This window comes from Brassica oleracea, chromosome C3, assembly GCF_000695525.1.
Source record: "Brassica oleracea var. oleracea cultivar TO1000 chromosome C3, BOL, whole genome shotgun sequence".
Lineage (NCBI taxonomy): Eukaryota > Viridiplantae > Streptophyta > Magnoliopsida > Brassicales > Brassicaceae > Brassica > Brassica oleracea.
Genome location: NC_027750.1, coordinates 39102578 through 39115680, shown reverse-complemented (window position 1 = coordinate 39115680; position 13103 = coordinate 39102578). Strand labels below are relative to the sequence as shown.

Below are 13103 nucleotides of genomic sequence, written 5' to 3'. Positions count from 1 at the left end.
TATTATTAGTTTCTAACTTATTCACTAATTTATTAATTTAAACAATACCCTTAATGAGTTTTATATATAATTAAAAACGACTTTTATTTATATATATTAAATTAAATATTTTATTATAAAATAATATAATATAATTATCAAAAAACATATTAAAAATAAGATAAGTTTTTTATATATATTGTGTTGCTATCTGGAAACAATATTTTTATTATAACAGTTAAAAAATTAAGATACCAAATAATTTATAATTGAATACAATATTAGTCAAGAAAAAACATTTATATAAAGATATTTTCTAAACTATTTCTAAGATATGAGTATTTTTTAACATATATTTTGATGTTTGATCTATGAAAAAATATTTAGCATATATCAATATTTTGATGTTTGATTTAACTATTTGAAAACATAAATAAAAACTTATTATGTTGGTTTTAAATTAGTAAGACAAGAACTAATAAGAAGATTATGCCCGTATGTGCGGACAAAACACCTAGTTGATTTTAAACAAAGATAAAAGAAAGTACAAAAAGCAAATCAAGGTTATAGTTAATCTCTTCCTTGGCCATGGAAAAATACAATCAATCCTTAAGAAAATAATTGTTACGAGCATATATTGGTGTTTATAATAGTTAGTACATATATCAATGCTTATAAATGGATTGAAAGATGGACATCAATACCTTCTTTCTTTTTTTCTCCGTAGCTGATGAAACCTTAAAAGCCTAGCACTTGCATAGGCTTTACATCCTCAGCGTGGTCTATGAAGGTGTAAATGTATTGATTCTTAACAAAATCAATTCCCTGGACCCTAACTTTCACGGTGGTGTTTCTCTCCGCATCGTAGTAGAAAATATAGAAAGGATCAGAAAGAATGGAGGGTGAAAACGCAATTTCACTGTCACTGGTCATCCCGACAACATTTAACCTGGTATCCACACCAAGATTTTTCCAAAAGGGCGGCAATATGTAGGTTTTCTTCGACCATTTATGTTGTTCAGCATCATCTAGAACCATCAAACCAAGACTTGTAGTTCTCCCACTGTAAAAACCAACCGAATCAAATTGAATCGCACCTAATCGACCCTTGTAATTTATCAGGGGTTGAAGAGCAAGTTAAATTGATTTCCAGAGATTTGAACTTTTCAGAACTAACATCAAAGCAAATAACAATAAAATTTTGTACAACTCCAAACCAGTTGTCTTGATAGGCTGAATAATACAACACTCCATTGATACATATCCCACCACTCTCAGGGCATCGTTGTAGGGAACACTCAATCATTCTCCAAAACAGTTTTCCTGTTCCTAACGTCAAAACTTGATGCTCCTCAGAGATTTTAGGGTATGTTCTACTAAGCGACATGCACAGTACCTTATACTCCTTTTTTATGGGATTATACCCTAAGTAGGTTCTCACATGAACCCTTCTTGTTCTCGCTGCAGGTAATTTTTTGAACTGTCCTGCGCTAGGGTTACATATCATCATCATCATCTTTGAATCATTACATCCACGTTTTGACCACAATTCACTAGGACAAATCAAGCCACTGACAGGGCTATGTATCAGAAAGGACCCCATTCTGGTCGGGATAGGCATATGATTATCGACAACTACATGAGATAAGTCCTGGTCTGGATTTCGAGGTTGAGGTGCCGAATAGGAAAACAACTTACCGTCAACATGGAACGTGAACAAGAGACGCGGACGTGCGGAAGACCTCGTCAAGAACGAATGTGCGAAGTTTCTACTACAGAAAATAGAAGCCCATTCCTTGGACAGGCAACGAAATCTCGATAGAGATTTTGCGGTTAGCCTCGAGGAAATCTCAAAGATGAGATCAGCTGGGATCGACTCTGAATTTTCAACTGATCGAGTTTTGGGATTCGCCGTCTTTGAGACATGCTTCTGCTGTTTTCTCATGGTGGACAAACCCTATTGAGAGAGCAACTTCTTTTTCTATAATAATGTTGGTAAGGAGGAACTGGTCAATAATATATATACATACTACAATGTTCTTAGGTTATGGCCCAATTGTAAACCCTAGAGTTCCTATAGACAAACCCTAATGTTTATGTATATTTACTTAAATTAAGGTTGCTACGATGCATGGAATCAGAAATCAAACTTGTGATCAGAGACGCCATTCTTGGCAAACGAAACAGGAAACAATTCAACGCTTTAATGCAACATTGCCTTGCCTATGATGATATCATGTGTGACTTGGTCTTGACTCAGGCTGGAGTTCACGCAGCAAAGCTCTGTCATGGCACTCAAGGGTGTCGATAGAGACATTGTTAGTGCAATAATGAATCTCCCTCCCTCTTGCTTTGTAAAACTTAGGAACAACACATCAAATTTAAAGACGGTAAATACCACTCCACACAGTTTCATTTAATGTCAGTCACACAAAGCCGCTTTATTTATACACAAACAAAGCAATTAAAAAGGATCGAAACTGATTGTCCAAGGAAGTTCCAGTAATCAATCATCCCTGAGGACATGTTCCCAGTCCGAGTATCCAGATGGTTCAGCACCGGCGTGCATCTCGTTCTGTGAATCTCTACATACTGTCATCATCGAGTCTGGCCAGAGGTGATCACAAATTTGCGTCTTGTTTCTTGACTGATCGTCTTCTGAATCTGAATCTGTGTCCAAGCTGTTGAGAGACTTCTGAACTTGCTCAGCTTCTCGGCGTTTTAGTATCTGAAATCTATCCATCACATCAGTCACATGGCTGCTTCTGCCAATTTTAGTTATCTCCGAAGGTTGATGATCTGGATTATCCTCTCTCGTCTCTGTGAAGTTCTGAGAATTGAGTTTGCAATCTGTTTCCTGCGGCCTCAGAATCTGAAGCCTGTCCATAACACCAATATCTGAATCCGGGCAGTTCTGAGATTTGAGTTTGCGCTTCGTTTCCAGAAGCTTCAGAATCTGAAACCGGTCTATAACATCATCATACTTTTTCCCTGCTGTGGGCTTGACGTTCCCATGATTTTCCTTTTCGGTAAAGCTTCTGGACATAGGTGAAAGTACTGCATCCACGGGATTAGAGTTGAATTTAAAGCTTTGTGGTGCTTCATGACTCATTGTTACTACATTGTTCCCACCATAGCTTCCGTGTTTGATGAGTGATTCAGTCGTCTCCTGCTCTGCAGTATTCATGATGGAAACCGATTTCGTCGGGTAAAGAAAAGGTTCCTGCATAAAGGTTGATGCATCTACAGAGACCTCTGAGAAAAGTAAAAGATGAACTGTTAAAAGTAAAAGATGACTGTAACTTGTATGTATATGTGTGTCTGTCTCAGTTTGGTGTTCTGAGAAAAGTAAAAGTAAAACAAATACTTTTGAATAATATTTGCAAGATAATGTCCAGAGTAAGTTATAAAGTTACCAACCTTTATTCTGCGATTTGAGATTATCAGTCTCGTTCTTGATACGATGGTAGCGAGCCATGCAAGTCGAGGAACATAAGGCAGCTTCAGTTTCGAGCCAGAGATTCTTGTACAAGAGTGTTTGTGGGTGCTTTTCTTCACCATCAGGAAATTTGGAAGTAAGTATGTTCTTAATACTCTGCAAAGTTAAGATTTAAGAAAGAGTTTACAAATATGGCACAAACATTATGTAAGTAAATACCTGGGTCATCTCAGTCGTATCCTTATCCACCGGTTCTTTGAGTCCAAAGATGTCTAGTGGCTTGACATTAAATCCTTGACAGTCTTTAGCAACTACATTTGGGGCCTGAAAAGTGTATTGTTAAGCAACTAATAGCAAACAAGAACAATCAATGTATTTCATCTATCCAAAAAAAAAAGAAAACAACACAGCACACAGATCAAGAATTTACCTATTCTCATGTGAAAACTCAAGTGATGCTCATAAGAAATAAATGATCCGCTCATAGAGCATGCAAATAAATATCTGTTTAACTTCGACCTACGATATAATTCACAAATGTCAGGGTCGAGCTGCATCACATACCTCATTAAGATCAACCACGTTTGGACATGATACATTCGTAGCTGGAGTTGGAACTGATGCTTCCCCAGCTATTGTCTTGTTACTGGTGATTTTCTTTAAGCACTTGGTGAGATTCTCTACTACTTTATCAAGGTTCTCAATTTGTTCCGGCATCAGGTAGCTTCCATTGTTGAAGCATTCATACACAAGCACTTCTGACAGATTGTGCATGGCAATAATCACGGAAGAAACTCTTGGAGAAGAAGGCGGGGATGGGAAATCTCCTTCATCACTTAAATGCTTTTCAGGTGATCGGCCAGTTGAGACATCATCTCCATCCGATCTACTACTCCCTTTGATACAAACATCTGTCAACAAACTGGTCTTCTTAGCTCTATTCATCGTATCAAGCAGTTGTTCCTGGAGCTTACATGTCTTTGCACTGGCTTGAACATCTTCACTAGTTTGATTAGCACTACCTTCGGAAGGGGTTTTATAGTTGACAGCTGAATGAGCAGTATAGCCATTATCCGCTTTCATTGCACCACACGGCTCACTTCCAGTAGGAGCTGAAGGTCCCTCAGAAGATACCCTGAAGTGGCTCCAGGATCTATGCTCTTTGCAATTCAAATCATCAATCGCATTCTTCAAAGAGCTCTCAGAAATACCATTCTCAATGTCAGCGACAAACGTATTCGGCATCTGATAAAGGGAGGAGACACCACTACCTTCTCGTTTTTCCTTGAACAGTGAACCCGAGGACTCGACATTGAAATGTAGAGGGTTGGAAGAACGGAGACTCCTTGAACTAGGCGAGCCAACAGTCTTCTCGGACAAAGGCTTGACATGACCAGTGGCTTCACCATATCCAAGCAACACGTCGAAATTCACCGGTTCAACAGAAGAACCGTGCAAGCTGGACTGAATATTCTCAGGTGCATCACCGAAGATTGATCTCCCATCTCCTACACGAACCCCAGTCTGACTTCCATCAAAGAGAGCTTCCGTTTTCATGCTAGACACTGGTAACGACGGAACAGGTACGCAAGGCTCCATGGAAAGACCAGGGGGAGTATTCGCATTCATACTCTCAGGTTTATCATAGCCATGATGGTAATATCCGGGACGTTTATCATCAAAAGCATTGCTAGAAGCATTAACACCAGAAGGGGGAATAGGCTTATAGAACGGTTCCTGGGAATTTCTGATAAGCATATCTGCTAAAGAAGCTGAGGTATAAGGCACCCACTCATAGCGTTGCCTGTCTAAGAAATTCTCAGTGGGAAATGGCACAGCATCAGATGGTGATCCCCTTGAAGGGTTAAATCCACTCGGCGAGAACAAGTCTTTATGAGAATCTTCAGCCCTGGGACCCAAGTTTCCTGCAAGAACACAAATCCGTTCTGCGTTAAATCTTCGAACAAAGAACCAAAACATTGTCAACATTAGAGAAGAGAAAAAAAGATATTTGTGTTTCACGAAGAACCAGTGATCCAGTAAATAGTTTACTCAAGCTCTTTTCTGTAATCCAAGATCATTATCATATCATAATTAACCAGAGACGGTCCTGAGCATAGTGAGACGAAACATCAGCATGTACTGAATCACCCAATCAAAACAAACATGGCGGGTGAAAATTCTAAAGCCGATAACATCAAATTAAATCGAAAAACTTTGATCTCTCTACTCGAAACCACAGTTCGAACCTATCACAGTACTATTTAAACACTAAACAGTTAAACCCCCAAATATGATTGCAAAAGGGGATTAAGATATATATACCAAAGGATGAAGAAGGCGTCTGAGAGCGAGAATTATCACCATACGATGGATAATTGGACCAATCAGCCGGCGATCGGTGATAAGAGCCATGAGAAATCATCTGATCAAACCCTCCTTGGGTTGGATCATAGGAGGATTCAAAAGGCTGGATCGGCGGCGCAGAAGTTGGAGGATGAGGAGACGGAGAAGTAAGAAAGATCGGGTACGGTACTCCAGAGAAACCGCCGTAGCCGTAGCCGTAGCCATATCCATCTGCCATCGTTTTTCTCTCCCCCACCAGAAGCGACTGCTGTGATACAAGGAAAAAAGTGTCTCTGCAGCTAAAGTGCTGTGGATATCTTAGTTAATAAACATCGTAAGTTTCTTAGTGGGCCGTTTTATGGCCCAGTGAAACCATGTAATTATCTTAATTAATTTAATTTAAAAGATGTTTTATATCTTAATTGTTTTACTTTTATAATAGAAAAATATTATTTCAAGATAACAACTCAATATATAAGAACCACAGAAAATCTCTCAAATAACTTTTTTTTTTCCAAATTTTTGTCGCAAAAAAAATTCTCAAAAAAACTTACCAAAGTAGATTTTACTAAAGAGGCAAAAGATCATTATACCTCTTACTTTATATAAATATATATATATATATAATAAAGTAATTTTAAAAATACAAAAATTATAATTTCAGATTATATATTTTCAAATTCTACTTTTTTTTTTTTTCAAAAAAAAAGAGTTTTTAAAATTTCTTTTTGAAATTCGAAAAAATGCCTTTTGAAACTATTTAAAAAAACAAATTAAATTTGAATATTTATTATCTATTTTTAAAAATTTTAAAATGCACTCTCAAACTCATCCATTAACTCTAACCTTAAAGTGTAGGTTTAGCTAACTCTAAGAATATAAGAATATATTTACTCTTCAATAAAACTTCTTTTTGTCAGCACTCTTCGATAAAAACTTATTTGAGTCATTTCTTCTCTCTTGGAGCTAGATTGAGAAGAAAAATTTGAATTCGGACCATATGAGTCCATTTCTCTAAGGATTATCTTATTTTTAAATATAATATTGTTAATATAAAATTTGTTTTTAATTATGTAATAAATTATACGTAAAATTTATTAAGGGTGTCATTGATATTAAGCGCTCTAACTTTTAATGTGTGAGATCTACTGCAAAAAATAACTTCGCAAATAATAGTATAAATTGATAGATATATTTTCTTTTATAATAGTTTCTTCTCTCTTGGAGCTAGATTGGGAAGAAAAATTTGAATTCGGACCATATGAGTCCATTTCTCTAAGGATTATCTTATTTTTAAATATAATATTGTTAATATAAAATTTGTTTTTAATTATGTCATAAATTATACGTAAAATTTATTAAGGGTGTCATTGATTTTAAGCGCTCTAACTTTTAATATGTGAGATCTACTGCAAAAAATAACTTCGCAAATAATAGTATAAATTGATAGATATATTTCCTTTTATAATAGTTTATTGCCGTAAAAAAAAAATCTTCATGAGAATATTTTTCCTTAATCAACCCAAATGTATGAAAAATAATGAAAAAAAGCATATTCGCATCTTCATCCCTTAGACATTTTTTGCAAAGTGATTTTGACACATGTCATCTTTACAATCAATTTTACTAAATAAATGTAACATGACATACTAGAATTGATGAAATGGCTTATGATTAAATGTGACATGGACAACTACATTTAATGATTAATTAAAAATTTGGTAATCTTCGTAGAATATTGTAATAAATTATATAGCATCGTTAAATTAAATCTATTCAAATAAGGCATTAAATAATATAATAATATTTTACAAATTTCAAAATATTATTATTTTATTTTTATAATTACACAATTTTATTAATAAAAAGATTTTCAATTTTTTACAGTTTTCTAAATTATATATTTTAATCGTAATATATCTACAAATCTTAGAAATACTGTTAAGTTTTACTTTTTGATAATTATAAAACTTTTACATCAAATTTTTTTATTAATTTTATACAAGTTTATTTGATATATTTTTTCCAAAAGAAATAAATAAAAAGTCTTTCTAAGATTATTATCTTAAATATAATTTAAGTATCTTAATTTTATCTTCAATTAAATCAAAATTTGTATTAAAATATTGGTTAAAAATAAGAAAATCTACAATAATAATAAATTTTATCTATACTATTATTTATGAAGTGATTTAGCTTATTTGTCATTTTTTCCATGATTTTAGTTAATTTGCTTACTTATCATCTTTTCCATGATTTTATGATAAATCATTAGTTAAATTAATATTTTATTTTATTTTGATATCTATATATTTATCATAATATTTAAAATAATTAATAAACATTAACATATTTTACCGATATGTATACTAATATTCTTAAAAATATATTTCAATATATAATTATCATGATATTTAGGACATTTAATTAATATCATCCTTACTCTTCTCTCATTTTATAATTTTAATGACTAATATTATAGCTAATTTCTCTGATTTTTACTAAAAATATTGATCAAATACGAATTATTATAAAATTCATATATAAGTATACTAATATATCTGAATTAATCAGTTTCTTTAGTCAATTTGTTATTTTTCATATTTTCCATAATTTTAGGATAAATCATTAGTTTAATTAATATTATTATTTAATTTATTTATTTTGATATCTATATATTTATCATCATATTTAAAATAATTAATAAACATTAACCTATTTTACCGATATATATATATATATACTAATATTTTTAAAAAATATATTTTAATATATAATTATCATGATATTTAGGAATTAGCAAAAAAATATTAACAATATCTTCTGATATGTTTTCTGATTTATAATTTTAATGATTAATATTATAGCCAATTTCTATGATTATAGCCAACAACAACAACATGCAACAAAGAAACGGAACCACTATATAGTATATACACAACAAGGTTTTCCAGTTTTCAGATCAACACCGAAGCTCTGAAGTCTGTGGTTAGACTGCAGACTGATATCAAGAACAGGACCGCAACAACGGCCGCCCTAAAAAGTCCTCCGTATGAACATCTCACGGACATAATCTTCTTATACAAGAATCCTGTTCTGTTCTTTGATCCCATTAGCTTCCCCTTCTTTAAAGCTTCCCCGTCCGTATCCTCAACCTGTGTAGTACCATTCATTTGTTACCGTACTATTCTGACAGAGTAATAATTCATGTGAAAATGGTTGTTGTTCTCACCTCTTCTCTCTTGATAATTTGCAGACGTAGCCTTCTTGCGGCATTTCCATGGATTATATAGTCAGTGGAACAACCTGAGGGTTGTTCCTGCCGAGGCTGTAACTTGATACCAGTTCTTGAAACATCATCGCTCATGTCACCTGCCGAGCGCTGTTGCTGATACGCTGGTGCAGTCTGCAACGAATTATATATATATTAATAAGAGTTAGTTAGAGATACTGTTTTCTTAATGAACAACACAAAATGAAGTTATGAGTTTCGAACCTGATCTGGCACTGCACCGTCGAACTCAGACGGGAAAACAAAGTCTTGATCCAGATCTAAATCGTCTTGGAAATCAAGAACCGAATTGAGAAAGCGGGATACATCTGTATCTTCTTCGTTTGTACCGTACTGAGTCTGAATCCGGAAGGTGTTGTCATGGTTCCCAGAGAAGTCACTAGAGCTAGGCTGAAGAAATGCGTTGAAAGAGGAGGATCCAAGCTCGTGTAATGGAGAGAACACTGTCAGGGACTCCAGCTCTGGAAAAGACAGCCAATCAAGATCTCCAAGCTGTGACACATCAAAATAAAAATGTCGTTTAGTTTACAAAACCGAAGCAATGACGATGAGTTAAGAAGAAAACTATGCAGTGATCTCTCTCACCTTGGAGGTTGTAGCCTCTCTGCAAGCACCATTATGAGAATTACCCGAGATCACAAGAGAAGACTCAGGCTTCACCCCTTGTGCTTTAGCGACCGCTTTAGTCTCATTTGGGGAAGATGTTGGAGACGAGGCAGCTTCATCCACTAAACTCGGGTCTTGTTTCTTGAATAATTTGCATATAACAAACGGATTCTGCATTTATCAAAACCAACACATCATTAAGTCACTAACATAACCAGTTTGGTTTATCACAGGTTACTTATTACACCTCTACATTTAATTACCTGTCCAGGGTTGGTGCCACTCAGGTCCTGCTCGGTGGCGCGATACTCGTGCATAACCCAGTTCGTTCGCGTTCCCTTAGGAGCACGACCAGAGTGGAAAACCAGGGTTCTCTTCAGGCCGATTACGTTGTTCTTGCCGGATTTGATCTTCCGGTCTTTTCCTGTGGCCTTCCAATGGCCTGCGATCGTTGACCGGTTCTGTCTACTTCCGTTAGGGTACTTCCGGTCCAACGGGCAGAAGAAGAACCACTCTGAATCTTTTGTTTTGATCGCTGAAAAATCTACAACACCAAAAGCTTTGATTTAGTCCACACACTACTAAAATTTGAATCAATTCAAGGAGAAGAAGAAAGTTAGGTGTACCAGGTAGATCCCAAGGTTCGCATTTGCAGATATCGATCTCTCGAATGGCTTTGACGTCGTCATCTTGACCGTTTATTTTCCTGCGGAGATAGTAACGGACTAGCTCCTCGTCCGTTGGACGGAATCTCAATCCCACTGGTAAGGAATCCAGTGATAGTTCTTTAATATTCTGATTCATTGATGTGATTTTTTTTTTTATCAGAGATGCTACTTGAAAGTATTACAGACAATACAAATTTTACAGATGTTAAAAACCTAAGATCGGGTACTATTTGGTAAAGTGAAGAAGAAGAAGAAGATGTGAAGTTTGATTTTGAATTTCTTTTTTTTTTGCTTTGGGTTTGTTTATAGAGGTGATGAGAGTAGCGCATGTAGGAAGTGCACGCGCTTAACCGAGTACATTACGCGTATGGAAGGAAATAATTGAAGTACGACTTTACCCTTTACGAGAGGTAAATAAGAAGTTTGTTGACTCAGTAACATACTAACAATTACAAGATTTAGGGGTATAATAGGGAATTAGCATGACAATGTTGATAAGTGTTATGTCAGATAACAAATGGCATGATGACACGTGAAAGATGTTGAGTTTCTCGGAAGGTTCGATTTCTTGATCTTGACTTTGGGGAAGTAGTCCTTTTTTTATTCTCTTTCTATTCTCTGAATATTCGAAACTTTCCACGATCTTTACTTTATTATGAAGCACGCAGCAACCAGTCTGACGATTGTAGCGAAAACGTTAATTAGTTGTAATAACGTTCTAATTTCCCCAGATTAGAAGAAACTGAAGTTAGTGATATTACCGTTTCTTATATACTACCAAAAAAGGACCTTGACGACAATGAAAGAACAAAAAAATTGTTGCAGACGTGGTCACGTGTCTTGGCTTCACAAAATTTTAATTATGGACTACAACTTGCATGATGAGGAGAGAAGACATTGACTCAGTCATAGACTCGTAGTCCCCTTCCTTCTTTCTTCTCAACTGGCAAACGCCTCTTTTTCAACTTCCGGGAAACTTGATTTTTTCCGTTATGCCCTAGCTTTTTTGGTTATTGCTGAGTGTAGCAGACCTTAACGATCTTGTTCTCGAAATTCTACACGAAGGAGCCATAAGGCATGAGTTTCCTTCCTTATTGCAGGGTACGAGCAGCTACGCAGATTCAAGTTGCCTGGAGATACAGAAAGAGACGGCTCGGGGAGTTAACTCCATTACTCAAAAGAAACAACAATCTAACAATAATAAAAGAAGAATAAGCTCAACAAAGAGAGGGTCCACGTCGGCATTAAAAATCAGCCAATCATATGCGTCTATTATGTCATGTCATCACTCAACACTAGCAATTGGGTCGAATTATATGGGCTCTTCAGTTTTGGTTATGGCCCATATCAAGCCTACCTCTCTCCTTCGGCTCCGACTCTTCTTCTCCATCACGATAGTTTCCACTCTCTTCAGCTCTCCGCTACTTTGCAACAACCAACACCCACTCTGAATGATTGATCCATGTTCTTAACTCCTTCATTTATGTCAGATGTTCCCTTCCACCTCTCATTTGTTTTACACCTATATAAATTCTTTGTTGGTTAAGCAATTTACCAAAATCTACATCCTCCACAGTCGAAGATCAACCCTCATTCTTTTTTTGTCTATTTCGAAATCTAGATCTAAAATGCAAACAGTTAACTCTTTCACATCCCCTCTCTCTCAGTAGCCAGTTGTCCCTTTTGATTGAAGGAGTTATATATCAGAGAAGAAGATGGTCTCCACCAAAGAGATAGAAAATTAGTGACTTCGAGCTATTGGGTGGTGTCTCTACCAGTGAAGGACTCTGCTTGGAAGCATTCCTTTGATACTCCTGTTTATCGGGAACTCAAGAGTTTCATCGATTCCATTGAAAATTAGCAAAGATCTCCCGATTGCGTTCTGACGATCTGATCTCTTCCATTATACAGCTTAAATTCCTAATCTTTGGGTTGGAACATTAAATCTCTCTCGAAGATGGTCTGCTCAAAGGTAATATTTTGCGTTTTCATCTACGGATTGGATCATATTTGGAATTTGTTCTAGGTGATTATGTTGATGATCATGATCTATTGAGATATGCAAATACTGATGATTAGTTTCTTTTGATGTTTTTCACAGAACAAGGAGAATCACCAAAAAAATTGCTCCACAGGGTGAACCGCAATAATAGAATATGAGAATCTTCTGAGGTATTGTTTTTGGAGCAGAATTTTAAATTGGATTCTACAGATTTTAATGATTTTGGTACTATTAATTAGTTTACAATTGTAGCCTCACAATGTAATATTGTATATCCTTCATATGGTTCTATTCTCCATCTCAATTAACCAAAGAGGTAAGCACATTGTCCCATCCATGATGCGTAGTTTTTGTTAAGACAGCCAATGTTTGGTATCAATGTGTCCACATGATTATCTCATGTTTAAGATTTTTAAGACCTAGATGGAGTAATTCAAAAGCACATATAGTATTAATGTTCTTTGATTTGCATATAATTTATAGTGATAAAATTATTTTAATTAAAAAAATTCAGCAGAAAGGCCACGATCCAACAAGGAAGTTAAGCTTATCTCACAACAGTCCTTACAATATTTTTTTTGCTAAATTGCAGGCCTACTTGATGTTCTATGTGATTTTATGTTTTCTTTTGTTCGAAAAGCCGTAACTTTCTCCTCTAATCCTTCAGTAGAATTAATAATGGGGAAAATGAAATCTTTAGTCTGTGAAAAGTATGTTCTAAAAAGAAATGAAAACATATAGTAGTCTTTCTCTAATTGCTTGCGTTTGCAG

General features: G+C 35.2%; 3 protein-coding genes across 4 annotated transcripts; all 3 read right to left on the bottom strand.

Annotated features, from left to right (window-relative positions):
• Positions 1-717: 717 nt before the first annotated feature.
• On the bottom strand, positions 718-1924 carry LOC106330579 (F-box protein At3g49450-like). The gene is made up of 2 exons (XM_013769023.1): positions 1197-1924; positions 718-1042 (listed from the first exon to the last, which is right to left on the bottom strand). The coding sequence occupies exons 1-2, from the start codon at positions 1922-1924 to the stop codon at positions 718-720; spliced, it is 1053 nt and encodes a 350-aa protein (XP_013624477.1).
• Positions 1925-2340: 416 nt separating this feature from the next.
• Positions 2341-6055, bottom strand: LOC106335280. Its single transcript, XM_013773759.1, has 5 exons — positions 5744-6055; positions 3983-5343; positions 3638-3742; positions 3400-3574; positions 2341-3234 (listed from the first exon to the last, which is right to left on the bottom strand). The coding sequence occupies exons 1-5, from the start codon at positions 6000-6002 to the stop codon at positions 2486-2488; spliced, it is 2649 nt and encodes an 882-aa protein (XP_013629213.1). The 5' UTR covers positions 6003-6055; the 3' UTR covers positions 2341-2485.
• A 2568-nt stretch (positions 6056-8623) lies between these two features.
• Positions 8624-10603, bottom strand: LOC106328524 (NAC domain-containing protein 62-like). 2 transcript variants are annotated; one of them, XM_013766981.1, is made up of 7 exons: positions 10560-10578; positions 10289-10498; positions 9926-10206; positions 9642-9833; positions 9261-9548; positions 8997-9170; positions 8624-8919 (listed from the first exon to the last, which is right to left on the bottom strand). In XM_013766981.1, the coding sequence occupies exons 2-7, from the start codon at positions 10464-10466 to the stop codon at positions 8722-8724; spliced, it is 1311 nt and encodes a 436-aa protein (XP_013622435.1). In that variant the 5' UTR covers positions 10467-10498; positions 10560-10578; the 3' UTR covers positions 8624-8721. The 2 variants fall into 2 exon arrangements, with proteins under 2 accessions (XP_013622435.1, XP_013622434.1); XM_013766980.1 differs by having other exon boundaries at positions 10289-10603.
• Between the last annotated feature and the right edge of the window lie 2500 nt (positions 10604-13103).

What these genes read in the sequence shown, in the direction of transcription:
- LOC106328524 (XM_013766980.1), bottom strand. Translation starts at nt 10,466, where the DNA reads ATGAATCAGAATATTAAAGAACTATCACTGGATTCCTTACCAGTGGGA. An exon ending in GTGGCACCAACCCTGGACAG is followed by an intron (nt 9,834 to 9,925) that starts GTAATTAAATGT and finishes TGATAAATGCAG; the next exon opens with AATCCGTTTGTTATATGCAA. An exon ending in ACGGTGCAGTGCCAGATCAG is followed by an intron (nt 9,171 to 9,260) that starts GTTCGAAACTCA and finishes AATTCGTTGCAG; the next exon opens with ACTGCACCAGCGTATCAGCA.
- LOC106330579 (XM_013769023.1), bottom strand. Translation starts at nt 1,924, where the DNA reads ATGAGAAAACAGCAGAAGCATGTCTCAAAGACGGCGAATCCCAAAACT. An exon ending in TCAGCCTATCAAGACAACTG is followed by an intron (nt 1,043 to 1,196) that starts GTTTGGAGTTGT and finishes TGGTTTTTACAG; the next exon opens with TGGGAGAACTACAAGTCTTG.
- LOC106335280 (XM_013773759.1), bottom strand. Translation starts at nt 6,002, where the DNA reads ATGGCAGATGGATATGGCTACGGCTACGGCTACGGCGGTTTCTCTGGA. An exon ending in GACGCCTTCTTCATCCTTTG is followed by an intron (nt 5,344 to 5,743) that starts GTATATATATCT and finishes GTGTTCTTGCAG; the next exon opens with GAAACTTGGGTCCCAGGGCT. An exon ending in TCTCAAATCGCAGAATAAAG is followed by an intron (nt 3,235 to 3,399) that starts GTTGGTAACTTT and finishes TACTTTTCTCAG; the next exon opens with AGGTCTCTGTAGATGCATCA.